Source organism: Macrobrachium nipponense, chromosome 16 (genome assembly GCF_015104395.2).
Source record: "Macrobrachium nipponense isolate FS-2020 chromosome 16, ASM1510439v2, whole genome shotgun sequence".
NCBI classification, from domain to species: Eukaryota; Metazoa; Arthropoda; class Malacostraca; order Decapoda; family Palaemonidae; genus Macrobrachium; species Macrobrachium nipponense.
Window position 1 is genome coordinate 5,028,831 of NC_087209.1, and position 17,598 is coordinate 5,046,428.

At 41.6% G+C, this 17,598-nt stretch overlaps 1 protein-coding gene across 1 annotated transcript in view; it reads left to right on the plus strand.

The window, feature by feature from the left end:
* The first annotated feature begins 452 nt into the window (after positions 1-452).
* LOC135195248 (serine/arginine repetitive matrix protein 2-like) overlaps positions 453-17,598 on the plus strand; it is a 33,912-nt gene continuing 16,766 nt past the window's right edge. Inside the window, exons 1-2 of the mRNA XM_064221512.1 lie at positions 453-594; positions 4,765-6,090. Coding sequence (XP_064077582.1) covers positions 558-594; positions 4,765-6,090 — 1,363 coding nt within the window. The 5' untranslated portion in view covers positions 453-557. The remainder of the gene's footprint in view (positions 595-4,764; positions 6,091-17,598) is intronic.

A 17,598-nucleotide genomic window follows, 5' to 3' on the forward strand; every position in this document is an offset into this window, starting at 1 on the left:
TGTGAACCTTTTCCTAAAAAGTCTTTTTAAAGTAATGAACTTCTTGTTTATAGATAGGTATTTTGAAAGAATTACCGCAATTTATATCTGAAATTAAACAATTTGGCTGTCGGGGATCGTTTTGTGCCTATCATGTTGTACCCTATAACCAAAGCAACTAGTTGTAGTTTCTGCAATGATTCGTCGTAAGTTAATAACCTAAATTATAGCCGTGCATTACAGCTGAGATTAAAAGTACAATAATTGTCTGGTAATTTCTTTAACGCAACCAGTAGCATTGGAAGAATCAACGGCAAGGGACTTTTCGAAACATGGGAGCGTGTGAACTGCTATGGAGGAAAAGTACTTTGCTAAGATTACGTTTTTACTTTAAATATGAATACATTAAGTCGTTATGATATATAAGTAGGCAGAAAAATAAGAATTAGTGGTATATTATCGCATAAATTGTTGTAAGAGGTAAGAACATGCAATACTAATTTTCCAGAGGCCCGCGATTTCCGTCGACGATGCTACCGTTGTTGTCGTTGTTGACATTTTGAGAGAGTGACTTTACTATGACATCCCGCACCAGAAAAAATAAGAAAAACTCAAGTACGTATTGATTACACCCATCAAATTCTACCCGCGGACGCATCTCCGGATTTTTCCCGGCATTTTCGAGTCGTTTCTTCCGAAATTCGCGTCCATCTTTGGCCCGAGTCGTCCCAGAACGACGATTTTTCGACGTCAGAAGAGGAGAGAGGTTTGAGGCCCATGGGCGACTTTCGTACCTAATGTCACTTTTGGGAAGACTTCGAAGGCGTTTATTCGCTCGTTCTCGTCGAAATTAATTACTAGGCGACTGCGTATTATTTAATCTGTGGTCGTTGTGGGTGTGAAATCATAATAAAGCGTCAATATCCGCCCATATTGTCCCGGGCCAATAACTTCGTTGCCGGTAGGTAGGTTACAGGACCTAATCTTAGATAGGCCTATGCCCGGGTGATTAGACAGCCTCGTGGAGGTTGGAAGAACAGCATCTTGTTAGTCTCTTCGAAATAATAATTAATTAATGGGAGGCCTAGAAATAGGCTATAGGCTGTTGGCTTATATTTGGTTCACATTTGAGTGGGATAGCCTAGCCTAGAAGCAGTGCCGTACTCGCAGCGAGAGTAGGCTACTCGGGTAATTTGCATATCCGCGGTACACAGGTACAGCTCCTATCTAAATACCCAGTTTATCTTAACCCTGAGGCTAGCGCGCACATCGAAACAATTCCTCTTGGCAGAACAAACGAGTTTGCCAAGAATATTTAAATATGTGGATAAGGTGCGAAGCGCTGTTCTGCCAAGCTCTTACTGACAACACACGTTAACAAACTTTTTTGGGTTGGCGAGTTACTTTTATTTTAATTTAAACCATTATCGCATTTTTGTCTAGGAAATGTAGTTTTGTTAAAGTGATAATGCGTATTTTGAATGTTTCTGACATTTGTTAACTTAGCTAGGTAATTGAGTACTTACGGGAAACAACCGACTGGACTAGCTGATCCAGTTTTCACCGTGTGTGGATCCACCCTCCGAAAAAGTACTTTAACGCGTCCTGACACTGGAGATGGGCACCAGTCACGAGTTGTTTGTGGGGAGAGTAACAGCTTGAGACCTCTACTATCCTTTCAATGTAAGTATTTTCTCCAAAGTTAGCAAATAAGGTCATATTTTAAGATTATACAGAGGTTAATGAATGTCTAGCCATGTGCAGTGCAAAATACCTCCATGACGCTCTTGAAATTTTTACTTAAAACACCAAAAATGTAGAAGATTGACGCCATCTCAATGTTTGCCGAGTCACTTGTGTCAATAAACTTTCCATTCCATGGGCTAAATCCGCACACCACCTGTACCCATAGACGCTGGGGCACTTTCTTCACAACAATCGTCAATAATGACACCAACCACCTGGCACATCCAAGGAAACTACGATTTTTTCAGTAGAAAGAAGAAGAAGCGTGCACTAGATAATCAGTTAAATAAGTAGTTAAACAGCAGTACAAGGTCATGAATTGCATAAATTTTTTACATAATCATGATTACTAATTTGTAAATATACGTTGTTGAAAAAGTAACTAGATTCCTGACTCAAATATCAACAGTTTTGCTGTGAACAGTAGCTACGGCGTTGTTCACGCTCTTCTATTGTTTATCAGTGTTGCCAATTGGTATGTGTTTACCCTCCAAACTGGGTATAAGACTTACATAAAACTGGGGAAATAAGTGAAATTAGCTTATCTGTTTGTAGTATATATACATATTAGAGCAATTTTCTCATTATTCCATTACTATGACAACTAGAATTCTTGGAAACAGTTTGTAAATGTATCTGCATATGTGTGAAGCTCCACTAAATTGGCAACGATGAAATTTTGCCATCGTCCGCACGTATCTACTTTAGAAATATCTGTATTTTTTCGGGGGTTAATTTGGCTGTATAAAAGGGGTAATAGACATGAATTAAAATAGTAAACATTTGAAGTAACAAAGTAAAGTTAAACTAAATAATGAGTAAGGTAAACAATTAAGGGAATAAAGCTTTGCACCTCATAAACTGTGTAGTCGTGTGCTGCCCGCAACTGCGTTTGTGGAGTGAGTGCTTAGGAGCCAGGAACCGCAACGTAGTTCAAGTGCAATTTGGAGTGAATTAAGACCAAAATGTGTATAATTACAATCAAATAAGCACTTTGGAGTTTCAGTTGTGATGGCAGTAAGGATAAAACCACTGATTACAAGGTAAAAATGAATTTCAGTTCTAACCATGACCCTGGGAATAAGAAGTTTCATACTTTCACTAATATAGGCAACAAAATCTTTTATTGTGCTGATTACAACTGCAATCTTGAGTAAGATCAATAAACGTTATATATGTATGCTAATATTGTTCAAATGAGCGCTGGGAAGGCTGGGAAGGACTTGAAATCCGTGCTGGTTATGAATGGCACCTCAATCAGTGGACGCCATTTTGGATTTACAAACTGCCTTGAAAACATATTTTACGAAGACTTCACATGCTTATTTCAGTTCATATGGCGCTTTCATATATCACATTATGAATGGTATGCTTAAAGATGTAATTGTATTCTTGTTTCACCAATTAAATATCGAGTGAATAAGGCTGATCCACCCGATGACGATGGATCCAAGGCGGTGTTTCCCACTATTCGAGATAATATACCCCACCTTTAGGCCAAGGCTATATCTTACAATTTGGGAACCACAGTAGGAAAACAAAAGAAATTATTTAAAAGGCCCATAGTGCCAGTGATACTTCCTAATGGAATGTTTTAAAACTAATTTCATGCACTTGCCTAAAGTAAGGACCTGGTACGCAGGGTTAGGTTAGGGGTGTATGGTTAGTTCATTTACTACTGAAATTATTATTGTCAGAAACGTTCAGAGCACACATTAAAACATATGCAAATGATTTATTCAAATCCTAAATGCAATAATAGTCTAAAGAAAAATTTTACCAACAAATCAAGTCGGGTAAGTGTAGTTTAGTATGAAGTGCTTAGTAGGCTAAGGAAAAACTGCATTTGCTTATGGTAGATGCCATACAGAATGATTTTGGTGCCCCTGTTTAGCTATGTTGAAGCATCACACCCCATAAGCCTACTCCGTGGGGGGTTAGTGCCGTCAGTGCACCTCACTCGCGATGCACTGTAGGCATTACTTAAGGCTCTTTGCAGCATCCCTATGGCCCCTAGCTGTAACCCCTTTCATTCCTTTTACTGGAGCTCCATTCATATTCTTTCTTCCATCTTACTTTCCACACACTCCTAAGAATTATTTCATAGTGCAACTATGAGGTTTTCCTCCAGTTACGCCTTTCAGACCTTTCTCTCAATTTTCTTTTCAGTGCTGAATGACCTCACGGGTCCCAGCACTTTGCCTTCGGCCTAAATTTCATGTTCTGTATACGTTGTCTTCCCATAAATCTACCCCAGTTTTCTGTTTGATTTAATTAATATGCTGTCTTCCCATAAGTCTACCCCAGTTTTCTGTTTGATTTAATTATGAAGAATTAGCTTAAAGGCAGAGCCTTCCTGGCCAGCATAGAGAATAGGACAAAGATTTAATGATTTAGGCTAAATTGTCTGCCTGATTCTCTCTTAGGTTCTCAGTTGCTAGCCCATGCAAATGGGAGCTGAATGCAGATTGGGGTTCTTAGTTATCTCAGAAATGGCCACAAGTAAATGAAAATCCATACAGAACTGGGATAGCAGAAATTATATATATATACTTGTCAATTTAAAAATAAGATTAAATTTTTGTATCCATCTAGATTGTAATTTTGTTAAGAGTGAAGTCTCTTGGTATATAGATAATATACGACAAATTAAATCCCAGTTCTCCTGGCTCTAATACTTTACATTATGATAAAGCTTCTGTTTCAAAGACATTACAGGCAGTCCCCGGTTATTGGCGGGGGTTCCGTTACGATGGCTTGATGATAAGTGAAAATTAATGGTAACTGAAAATTGGGGATTTTCTGGGCTTATCGGCGCTGATAACCTAGTTTTGGTGTGATAACCGGTTAATGGCGTAACTATCGGCACCAATACTCTATTATCAGCACCAATAACTGGAAATTTTCTGCGATTTTTGACGCTAAGCAAGCCCCATAAAACCAGATTGCGAATAACTGAGGCCGCCAATAACCGAGGAAGCTATGACATATTAAAGTGTCAGTGTCATTTTGCAATTAACATTTTTTTTGTCTTTTCAGAAGAAGAATCTGAACTGAAAATGCCAAGAAAACAAGATACTGCAAGTGCCGCAGCGCCGTCACCAGAGAGTCCTCAGAAAGGGCGTAGGAGACCACGCCAGTCCAAGGCAAGCCCAGGAACTACTCCAGAGTCACCTCCAAGAAAAACACGAAGGGGTACATCCACTCCGGAGTCGCCACAAAGGTCAAGTCCTAGGAGCAGAAGTTCAACTCGAAGCTCGAGGACTCCACCTCTTTTGGTTAACCTTTCACCGAGAGGCAGGGGCCGCAGGAGCCGTAGAGGTAGCACAGATTCTAGCGCAAGTAGTATAGGGAATACTAGTGGAACATCTACCTCTACTCCAACAACACGACGCACCAGAAGAGGAAGTAATAGCTCTGAAGCTAGTGGAATATCTGAAAACACCACTGCCTCAGCAACATCCTCACGGGGAGGAAGGAAGAGGCCCAAGTCATACAGTCCTCCAACTGCTCCTGCCACGAAAACCAATGGTGCTTCACCACCTTTGTCACCAAAACGGGCAGTTAAGAGAAGGAGAGGGGCTTTAGCCAATGATGTGGCTCCTGCTAATGGACGAAGTGGTCGTAGAACAAGAGGCAGAGGGCCCACTTCAGAAACACCCCCTCCTGGAGATTTAGATGGTGGAACGGAAGGTGCAGATGATAAGCCATCTGTTGATGGCCATGCTGATAGCCCAGTTGATCATGTGAAAAGTGACATAAATGGGGACAAGGTTCACATCAATTCTGAGGAAAAATTAGATGTGGTTAAAGAAGCTGAAGGTGGGCAAGACCATTTGTGTCTAAATTCATCATCTGAAGTGGAGGGAAATGCACAGAATGAGGTTAGGTCAAGGAACAGAAATGAGAAAGGGAAACAGAGACATGCAAAGAAAGATTCAGGAGCTCGAAGCAAAGGCAAAGTTTCGGAAGTTGATGGTGATGATAACATTGAGGTTCAGGATAAAACTAAATTATGCAATTCTAATGAGGGTTCTAGTCATAACGACAGTGCAATGAAAAGGAGACTTTCTGACAGTGAAAGCTCAACTTATGAAACCCCAGAAGGTAAAATTACACACCAGAAAAAGATTAGAACTGAAAAAGTACCTGTTGTAGAAGGTAGTAAATCTGTAGTTTTGGACAAAATGCCATCTCAGGGAAGTACAAATAATGATAAGCCTAACATTAAAGAATCTGTTACTATTGTGCCAATTGAAGTGGATAAAGATAATGTAAGTGTTGCAGATACCTTCATGGAGACATTAAGTCTTAATGATGAACAGAAAAATGAAATTGTTTGCAGTATACCACCTGCAGTAAGAGGTAAGATAGGAAATATTTGTTAAATTTTTGCATGCAGTCCTAAGTTTTATAGCATTATTTTTTAGAGTTGAATTGCTCTTGTTCTCAGTATAGTAAAATGTCCATTTTACATTGTATTGTATTCTTTTAGAACAGTGGATGGGTACAGGAAGGTTGAAAAAGTTCAAGCTCATCTAAAATAATGTGATTATTAATACGGTGCATGTGGAAGTATGCATGAAAATGATTGCCAGCTGATACCAGTACAGGTAACAGAGCATGGCCTCCATTGATGACCTACGTTCAGTTTTCTTTTCAGTTTCCTTTATAGCTTTCCTTTCACTTATGCTTTTCATGCATATTTACCATAATGTAACTGCATTTATTGTTTCATGTGGTTTGTATTCATTATGAGAATTGAGGTACATATTCACTACTGTGTTTTGGCATGCATTTTTAGCTAAGTAATTTTTATTGAGCTGATTGTTACTGATTCTTGTCCATGATTTTTCTTTAATGCTATTACAAGTTCCCATAGCAATGTGTAACTATGAAAATTAGTTCAAAGAAAGTGTTTGAGAATTAACATGAATGGATATGCTGGGTTTGTTACCTTGAAATTGTGTCAAGTTTGTAGAGGTCAGAGATGCACTCGAATACAGATGTTTTTTTGATTGTTCAAAGCTAGACTAGAGAATGGTCAAATGTTTTGTTTTTTTAAATGCATTTTGTAGGAAGAAGAAAAGTTTTAAGCATAAACATTATTGTGTCCAGTTTTGTCAAATCAAGAGGTTGTTCCTGCTTCATTTAGTTGGTCACTCAACCTATATTTAGAACTTTTTGTTACTACTGGTTCTGACATTCATTCTACTTAGTAATAGGAAGCCAATTTAGACCAACCTTGATATAAAATGGAAGGAGATTTGCTGTTCTTCTTTTTCTTCTTCAGCATCACAAGAGTTTAAAGGAAAGGAGATGGTTGGAGGATTGACGAGAAGCCAACTGTATTCTCCAGGTTTATTGATGATGCCACTTTTGATAATGAATGTGGACTATGCTCCAATAACTGTAACATTTAGGGTTACTGGCCACTTTTGATAATGAATGTGGATTATGCTCCAACAGGTGTAATATTTAGGGTTACTGTATATATGTGTATCTTTAATGAGTAAAGAGTATGCTCTTCTTGAGAAAGCTAGATGATTATACAACTTAGTGATTAGATAATGGATGTTGTAAATTTGTGAATGATGTGACAGTGTTTTTTTGTTTTATGGGTCTTACAGCATATCTGAAGAGGAAGAAACTACCAAGACTAACATCAAATGGCCAAGTAATTTGCATTGATTTGAGAAATTCAAACTTACAGAAACCAAAGGGGCAGAATTATGATTATTATATAGACAAGAGCATTGGAGTGACACTTGTTTACATTCTGGGATACAAACAGGCAGAAGGTTTCTGCAGACCAGTGAAAAAACTACTGCTATGGCTTATCGTCAGATTTTGGTAGTTAGGACTAGACAGTGCCCTTTTATTGAGTTGTATAGGCAGTCTCTGAGTATGATACCCTCAGGGCATGGTCATCAGTCATTTCTCATATTTAAACAGTCTTTTGTAGGTATGGTAATGGTAAAGGGTGTGGCTACATTGCTGCCTGAGTAAAGATATCATTTACAATCTTCTGTTCTGTGTTATCTGTAGTTATATCCAGGCTACACAAACTTTTTTGGCAACAAATTTATTTGGATATGGGTAACTGGCTGATGTGTTTTGCTGGATATTTCCAGTGACGTTCTCCCAATAATTATACATATACTCATTCTTTCACCAAGATTGATAAAACGGTTGACAGGAAACTTGTGAAGCTCTACTTATTGTGACAAAAATGAGTACTCTGGTGCCCGCTTGATTTTTTCTGGGAAGATTGCCAGTTCTATATTTGAGAGATGGTGAAACTTGCAAACCTGGATCTCCAGAAGATACAGGGAGAAAATATTGACTGTTCACTTTTTAAGGGATCGGCCGGTTTCCGACTTTTTTAACGACAGGATGTTGATATATAGGGGGTTTGTTAAAGGATATTGTGTGGAACTTCTGGGAAAAAATTTTTTGTTCAGTGACCTTAGGTTTTTGGGTTTTTGACGCCAGCCTCCCAGAGCATTTTTCGGTCAAAAAATGGCCATTTTCAAAATGCATCTCCTCCTCTGCTTTTTGGTTTTAAGGGATGAGATTTGAACCACGTATAAAAACACATATGAACCTTTGATATAAAGCCGGGATTTTGATTTTTCAATTATTTTTCGAGATATGAATTTTTTTTTTTTATGAAATTTTCCCGGAAAAAAATTACAGGAAAAAATATTGCCAAAAATCAGGAACTCAAAATATTAAAAATCCCTGGCTTTTTTCAATCTACCATGTTTCCACCCATATTATATATGAAATTTCATTTAGATTGGTCCAATACTAAGGAGGAGATACATTTTGAAGGTGAAAAACTTATGTTTTGAGAAACGGGCCTTCAAAGTTTAGGTACATAAAAAAAGGTAAAAGACTGTGTTACCATTAATTTTATGGTTTATTTTTTATTTTTGAGTATTAATGCAAAATTATTATGAATAGGAATATTAATTAATTGCTTATCTTTGTGCTCCAGCAAGCTTAGTCTTGTGTGCTGTGTTTCCAAAAAAATTTTGATTGAAAACTTTCATTCGCGTTTTGTGTAAGACCGCGAACGCAGCGTTCAAGCAATTCTTTCTCAGACAGGGCTTCATACACAGCCTTTATTTTCCTTTCACTCTCAGCATCTAAATGATAACTGTTGAAGATCTCTTGAACTCTATTTTCTCTCTTTCTTTACCCATTGCTATGCTGCGCTGAAAATAGCACCAAGAATCTTCCCCATTTTTGGACAAAGTCCATGACGTTGATTTTCTTTGGAACCTGAATATATGTTGGATGATGCCATTATATCCTTCTTCATATCAATCCATGATTTACCATATTACGGTGGATTGCCCTGCCATAATAATTAATCATTATGCTAATGTTTGTATCCGACAATTGTGAGACGGACATATCTTTTTAGGACATATCTTTTTTTTAGGACATATCTTTTTTACTAGTGTCTCAAATCAATCCCTTTCCAAATGATCCTCGAAATTACTTTGCATCCACAATTCGGTATTCGTGATTCATGTAATTTTTCAAGTCTTGCTTCGCTTATTATTATCATTTTATTTTCACTATCGTTGATAATATCAGCCTCCGATCTACTGCTTTCTTCTTCTAAAATATCTTTGCCCTTTAGCAGTGATGAACGAATAAAGGGACGATTAGGGGTGGATGTGGTTGGCCTCTGGACAGCAGAGATCATAGCGTGCGCCATTTGCTGCGCGGCCTCTCTCTCTGTCGTCGTCGCTTCATTCCCCTCTATGGCACTAGTTTCTTGAATTCTCTGTTCTACTTCTTCTTCGATGGCATATCCAATTGGCTTTTCCGCATTCTAGAGGCATGAAGTGAAGTCTTGGACCTTTTAGGCATGGTGAAAAACTAAAAACACCGCAGAAAACACAGAGTTCAGTCAAGGCTAGCGAGCGTGAAAAAATGCGACCCTATAAAGTGCAAGTTTTATAGGCAACTGTTGGCCACTCCAGTGGGCACGCGCTGAGCCTCATGACTCATGATGCGTGCTTTGTCTTGTCTAGGAATAACTAAAAAGGTACCAATTAGGCTATTATTGACATTATATATTTCATTTCAAAGGAAGTTTTCGTAACATATATCACAAAACTATACCAGACTAAATCATTTGCGCTACTGGTGTTTTGTGGTATAAAGTGATTGTACTTTCAGGCCATAACTAGAAAAGTAAGGCGAATTTTAGCATAATACTTCGTGGACACATTCTTGAATGCTCTACGAAGCCATAGAATTTTTTTCAGCAAATCGAATATGTTTCATATTTTGGCGTTTTTTAGGGCAGCCGATACCTTAGTACTCTATGGCCATACTAAAGTCTCACAAAGTCAGATTGTGGGAGCTGTGCATTATGGTTGCAGTTTCTAGAAGCTATTTTCCCATCTACCACCACTTACATAGTAGTTATCACTATCTGTACACAGAGGTGAGGAATCTGGATCAGTGTAAACCTAGCAAAATTAAAATTATTGTATTAGTTTTTTCATGACCCATATGCACTGGATGTTCTTGACTTTCTTCAGTTCAGGGGTTGCATACTTGCAAGTATGAATATAATGCAAATTATGTTGACATCATTGTTGGGAGAGGTTTTGTTTTGGTCACTTGACAAAAGCAGACTTACAGACTAAAGCAGACTTACATTCCTTGGAACTGTATATTAGATGTAAACAGATCCAGTCATAGAGGATGGATCTCTTTCAGGAGTTATTATCCAAGTTCTTCAGGCTAAAGTCTTGTGAATCAGTCATCTATTGGCAAAGCCTTGATTATGGCTTTTTGGGCCATAATGAATTTGGTTGGAAGAGATCAAATTTGGGAAGAATTTTAGCAGATTTGTCCTCCCTTTTTCTGGTTCTTAATTAATAATTTGTTCACGAAGCTTACCTGTCAGATATATATAACTGCATTCTCCGAAGTCCGACAGAATTTCAAAACTTACGACACACGCAGTGGTCGGCCAGGTGGTTAGTACCCATTCCCGCCACTGGGAGGCAGGTATCAGGAACCATTCCCATTTTCTATTCAGATTTTCTCTGTCGCCGGTACTGTCAACACTTGTTTTCAGTACCTCCGTCTTAGGATTTTGTAAACTTCATGGCTGCTTAAGTATCCAAATTGTCTTTTGGTTTATTGACTTGAATTTGTGGCTAGGCATTTGCTATCATAGATTGATTTCAATTTGGTTTTGATTGACCTTTGCATAAGATGTCTGAATCTAGTTCGGCTAGTTTCAGACTGTGTTGTCTGCAAGAGTAAGGTGAGGCTACCGAAAGCTTCGGTAGATCCTCACATGGTATGCACGATGTGTACAGGGCATGTTTCTTTATTGAAAGATCGATGTAAGGAGTGTGAGAGTTTGACTGATTCCGAAGGGAAGACGTATGATTCGTATGCACGCAAATTAGAGCGTGATTGAATCAGGCGGTCTTCCTCGAAGGCATAAGTAAACAGAAGTCAGGGTAGTGAACCTGCTAACCTTCCTGTAGACTTTGTTTTGCCTAACCCTGTAGTATGGTCTACGGGCTATGAGGTTAAGTCTGCGAGAGGTAATGCCCTTTCTGTTATTGTGGATTCCATCCGTATCTTGGAATCTAAAGTGCTCGCTCTCCAATCAGTGTTTTGAAGTGTAGTGCCCCTAGTGTTGTGGAGGGGGCGTCAGATCGGCCCTATAATGCCTCTAGGCCTGGACCTCTGTCGGACTCCCAGGACACAGGGAGTGGGCAAGTTGAAAGCCGAAGGAGGGTTATGGGGACTCCCCACCGATCTGGCGTCCCTTTGGGAGGACATGAAGACGCTTCCCAGGCTGCCAAAGATCGTGCACGTGCACGAATCCTGAAGGATTGCTTCTCGTCCTCTGAAGCGTCCTCCCCGCACGGGGGTTGGAACTTTCGGAAGGACTCGCGCCCTCTAAAGAGAAGCTTTATAGAAGAGGACGCTTCACATCCTCTCTCTCGTCATGCGTTGCAAACGTCGCCTGAACATTTTTACGACTTTCCACCACAGAAGAGAAACAGGACGTCATCGGAGCAGGACGCTTTTGAGCGCCAGATGCCCTAACTTTGTTACTGTGAGAAGGAAGAAGGTGTCCCCTCGCTTCTCACAGGATCAGCAACAGTTAGCCTCGTTTTTCGCCAAGAGAGAGGCAGTACTGCGTCGCCGCAGGAAGGTTTCGAGGCTGTCTGTTAAGAGAATCAGGCAGTCTCCTTCTCTTCAAGGCAAGACGCTCGGCAATACCCTCGCGAGGACGTCTTTCAGGACTCGGTGTTCTATGCATCAAGACGCTCGGCAAGCCCCTCGCTAGGACTCCTTTCGAGACGCTCGACTCTCTGTCGAGAGGAAGGAACGTCGTTACTCTCGTAGCAAGGATTGTTTTCCTGCTCCCCAAGACGCTCCCCCCTCCTCTCCTTGTGGCGCTCCGTATACGGTATGTGACGTTCGCTCTGCTGCGAAGCAGGATGTTGTTCAAGCTGCTAAGCTTGACGCCCGGCAAGCTGCTTTGCATAGTCAAGCAGCTCGCCAAGACGCCCCTCGCTCGTCCCTGAGGGACGCTCCGTCGACTGCCAAGCATGACGCTAGTTCGGCAGCTAAGCTGGACTCTTCTGAAGCTGTTAAGCTGGACGCTTTGCATGCTGCTTCGTCACGAGCTGCTCGTCAGGACGCTCAGCATGATGCTTTTCTGGACGCTTTTGTGGACGCTCGTCAGGACGCTGACATGGACACTTCAGGACGCTCCTCAAGACGCTCCTTTATCGGACACTCTTCAGAACGCTCCGCAGGACGTTCCTTTACCGGAACTTCGCAAAGCTTCGGAGTTTGCTATTAAGCACTTCCGACTTTCGTCTTGAACCCCACTTCAAGTAGGAGACCCCCTTTTCAAGAGGAGCCTCAGGGTTTGATTGCTTCGCTGTCTGTTAAGGACCCTTCTCCTGTTCCCGTAAAGGAGACAGAGTCCTCGAGCGACTCGCAATCTATGAATGAAGAAGAGACTACTTCGTCATCATCTTCATCTATCAAGGTGTCGACCAGACTTGTTTGCTGACAAGTTTCGGCCCTCGGTCCCTTGCTCTCCTCTCTCGCTGTTGGCGTCGGCGAAGAAGAGGAAGGCGCCTGGTCTCATTAAAATGTTTCTTCACTTTCTATGAAGAGAGCGTTCAATAGAATCCATGACTAAAAGGACTCCAGGAAAGCGCAAGGCAAGACTTCCTTTGCCCTACTTCCAGCGAGGTTAAGCGTAAGAGCAGGCATTTGATATGAGACGGGAGAGGAAGCTGGTTGGAGAGTTCCTTCCTCTTCCCAGGACGATTTTACCAGCCAGATAGACGCCCCGAGAAGTTCTCTCCCGTCCTCTGCTAAAGTTTCCTAAATACTTTCAGATCTGCATTGCCATCTGAAAGGGCTGTTCAGGACGATGGATATTTTTAACTCCTAGGTTGGTGTTTCGGAGCCCTGGACCTGCAGTCTCGGGGACCTGATTCTCTTTCTCTCAAATAACTATCCAACCTGCATGGATAAGGTAGTCAGGTTGGTTCTGATGATATGGCATCTATAAGGAGAGACTAGTAAATTGAAGCAGATTTCGGTGTCATAAAACGCCTCTTCTGCGTTCAGGAATGCGCTGCCTAAGGGGAACCTTCGGGTCCTACCTGCCGTAAGCCCAGTCTCTGAGCAGGAATCCTGCCCCTTTCTCGATTTATACGGGAATTGGGAAGACTATATGCTCAAAATTCCTAGATTACCTTTTGTCATATCCGTGGGTTCCCCCCATTGACAAGATATTAACTCTTTGTCACATAAATGGGTTAATTCTCATTGACAAAGATCCCAATAACATTCGATCGCGTAATCGGATAAGCTCTCATTGACAAGATTCAGAAGAACTCATTGGTTACTACCTCGCTGAGCCTCATCACTTGTAGACTATGTCCATGAAGCCTTCTGTCCGATAACATAGAAGCTTGAATTGTCCTCTTCGGTTCTCGGTTCTCACTTGAGGCTCTCCTGCGGCTAATACTAATTCGTTCTCTTGGCTAAGAGGACGAAGACAGTCGATCTCCATTCCCTCTCTTCCTCGTCGAAGAAAGAATGTAGTAGGGAGATAGCTGTCCAAGTGGCCAAAATACTCTACGTATTTTACATTCGTGTCATATTGCTATTAAGCGATTGTATGGTTCAAGTTATATATGCATACCGTAGTTACCCCTACGGATGGCGACCGAGAGGACTTTTATTCTCATTACATTTAATTGGTACTCCCGGCAACCTCCATGAGTTTCCAGTTCCCCTTTTAGTTATTTTAGGTATTGTTGCGACAACACCAGCTCAGCTTCTGTATTTAGCGAAATCTGTTCCGCCTAAATATACCTGCTTGAGAGTTTCTTTCTGCTCGATGATTGTATCAAACATATCCCTTCGTAGAATGGAATAGCTGGCAACTCAGGCAGAATGGTGCGAGACAGCGAAAGTAGACTGCTGTCACTGTAGAGCAGCGTTGCCAAAATGCGGAATTCTTGAGGTTATGACGGAAAAATAAATCCACGGTACAAGCACCATCATTTCATTTTCCGATTTCTGTCCTACTCTGTCCGGAACGGAAAAAATTTCCCCATAGATATCAAGGCTAAACAAATATATTTTTGTTTTTATCCAGACGGAATTCATATGCGGATCCAGTGGAAACACTGCTGTAGAGCCAGCTCAGTTCCAGCTGGTGGTCTGCCATGCGCGGTCGGTTACGTCTCTCTCTCCTGCGGGATTGACTGACTAACCGTATCTCTGCCCTACAATCACGGACTTTTGCCTCGGGTTGAAGGGAATTCTCGCATGCATGAATGAACATCGCCTTCGCTTTGCAAAATTTTTCAACAGAGATCTCTAAGACTTTTCAGTTCTGTTTACCGCACTGTAACAGAATTCTGTACGAGTCTACCGCTATGATGATAGTGCACACCTGCTTAGGCAAAGCGGAGCCTTATTGGGGAAGGAAACAGGCTCGGTGAGGGAATGGATGAGTCTGCTGGGGACCATTTCCTCGTTGGAGAAGTTTGTTTCCCTGAAGAGACTAATTCAGACCTCTCCAGTTTTTCCTACCAGAAAACTGAAATAACATCGAAGATATGGAAGTGATTCTGAACATTTCTCAGTCGGTCAACGATCACCTAAGGTGATAGCGAGGTGCCAGGCATCTGGAGAGGGAAACAGATGTCCTGACACATAATCTCAAAGAATTGGAAGCAATGAGGTTGGCTCTCCAGTTCTTCTAAGAACGAGTTGTTGACCGAGTGGTCCAGATCAACTCTGACAATTCCACAGCTCTCGCATATCGCAAGAAGTATCGAGAAACACTCTCTCGGTCCCTGTTCGAGTTAACGAGAGAGAGCCTGTGGTGAGAACATGCTCAGAACGTAACGATCCTCAAAAGGTTCGTTACAGGATTTCAGAACGTCCGTGCGGATCTTCTTGATCGACGGTAGCAACTACTGATGTCCGAGTGGACTCTTCACTTAGAAGTATGTCGAGAGTTGTTGGGCGTCCTTTGATAGATCTCTTCGCAATGTTGAAGACGAAGAGGCTTCCTCTAGACTGCTCCCCTTTTTTCACGATCCGGGAGCGGTAACAATAGACGCCATCCTATGGGTTTAGACGGGGATGGATGTTTAGTTTCTTTTCCCCTATTCAAACTCTTAGGAGTAAGTAATAAGATAATTTGCGGTGCCAGAGGGAGCGAGGATGACGCTGATCGCCCCATGTTGGCCGTCGAGCGACTGGTTCACAGAGGTCATGTCCTTCCTAGCGCACTTTCCAAGGACCCTTCCCGAGAGAGTCGATCTACTCTTACAGCCCCTCTTCGAGAGGTACTACAAAACCTCTCCGCTCTTGAGTCTGACTGCGTTCAGACTATCGAGAAGTTGACCAGAGCGGGAGGCTTTTCAAATCAGTGGCAAGTACAATTGCCAAGGCTAGAAGAGCTTCCTTTCTTGCAGTGTACCAATTGGAGTGGGCCGTTTTCTGGAGATGGTGCAGGAAGAATGGCTGTTCCTCCACCTCGACCTCTGTGAAATAGATTGTCGTCTTCCCTTTCCGTCTGAGGAATGTGGATAAGCTGTTAGTCTCGACTATTAGAGGATACAGAAGTATGTTGTCGACGGTCTTTGGACTCAGAGGTTTGGATCTGTCGAACAAAGCCCTTCACGATCTTTGAGGTCTTTTGAAATCTCGAAACTGTCTAAATCGAAGCTTCTGACATGGAACTTAGACTTAGTCTGGAAGTTCCTGATGTCGAAGCCTTTCGAACTTCTCCTTTCTGCAAACTTGAAGTATGTGACCAGAAAGGCTAATCTTTCTAACCGCTGTAGCTACGGCAAAGAGGGTTAGTGAGGTTTAAGCCATCAGCAGACATATTGGCTTTAGATACATAATGCGGTGTGTTCTCTAAGCCCTTCGTTCTTGGCTAAGAATGAAAACCCGTCTAACCCTTGGCCCAGAAACTTGGATATCAAGGGGATGGCACAAATTATTGGGCAAGAGCCAGAGAGAGTCCTGTGCCCTGTCAGGGCTCTCAAGTTTTATCTAGATAAAACTAAAGGAAGTCGAGGTCCTTTGGACAATCTGCGGTGTTCCGTAAAAAGACCAGACTTGCCCATGTCAAAGAACGCACTGGCGTTCTTTTTAAAGAGCTCTTACAAAGAGGCTCATTCGTCATGTTTGGACAAGGATTTGAAATCTTTTAAACTGAATGCTCACGAGGTGAGGGCGCGGCCTCGGAGGCATTTCAATAGAGCATGGCACTCAGTAACATCCTGAGTGCCGCGTTTTAGCGAAGCAACTCTGTGTTCGCTTCACACTACCGGCGAGATGTGAAGACGACATATGAGATCTGCTGCTCGCTAGGGCCATACGTGTCCGCAGACACAATCTTGGGGGCAAGAAGTACCACTCATCCTATCCTGTAGAAAATGGTTAGGAAGAGCTGTTAATTATAGTTGTTGGGTCGGCCGCCAGTGGCGGACTTCTCAATTCTTAGCTTTAGTTAAACATCCTTAACTTTGGCTAGGTTGGTCAGGTGGTGTTATATATATTACTTCTTAGCCCTCATAGTATGGTCAATATGGTCTAGTCACATTGTGGTCACGCTCCCGTTGACAGATCATCTAGAACTCACCAGCTATACGGGTCACTTACCTTGCTGGAGACTCTAGTAAAGCAAAAGCCGACTTGGGTGACAGTAATCACGAAGTCAGCTATGCTAACAGGTATGGAACCAAGATGTCAATCATCTGCATGTATATGTTTCCTAAAATCCTATTCTGTCTCCCTACCTCCAAAGGTGGGATTCAGCTATATATATATCTGACAGGTAAGCTTTGTGAACAAAATGATATTGTTATGATACAGTAAAGTTTGTTCATACTTACCTAGCAGATATATATAATCAAAGTGCCCACCCACCTCCCCTCAGGAGACAGTGGTAATAGAAAATCTGAATAGAAAATGGGAATGGTTCCTGATACCCGCCTCCCAGCGGCGGGAATGGGTACTAACCACCTGGCCGACCACTGCGTGTGCCGGAGGTTTTTAAAATTCTGTCGGACTTCAGAAAATACAGCTATATATATATCTGACAGGTAAGTTTCATGAACAAAACTACAGTATATGCATACTCTGATTATTTAAATAATCTACTATCTACTGTTGCAGCAGCCACACTTGTAAAACCTTTTCTGTGCATACGTGTCTACATCGACAGCAATTCCATAAAGCTCAAGAGTTCTCACAAATGAAAATGTCCTACCCATAATCATTCAACTCAACTTTTTCTTAATAACT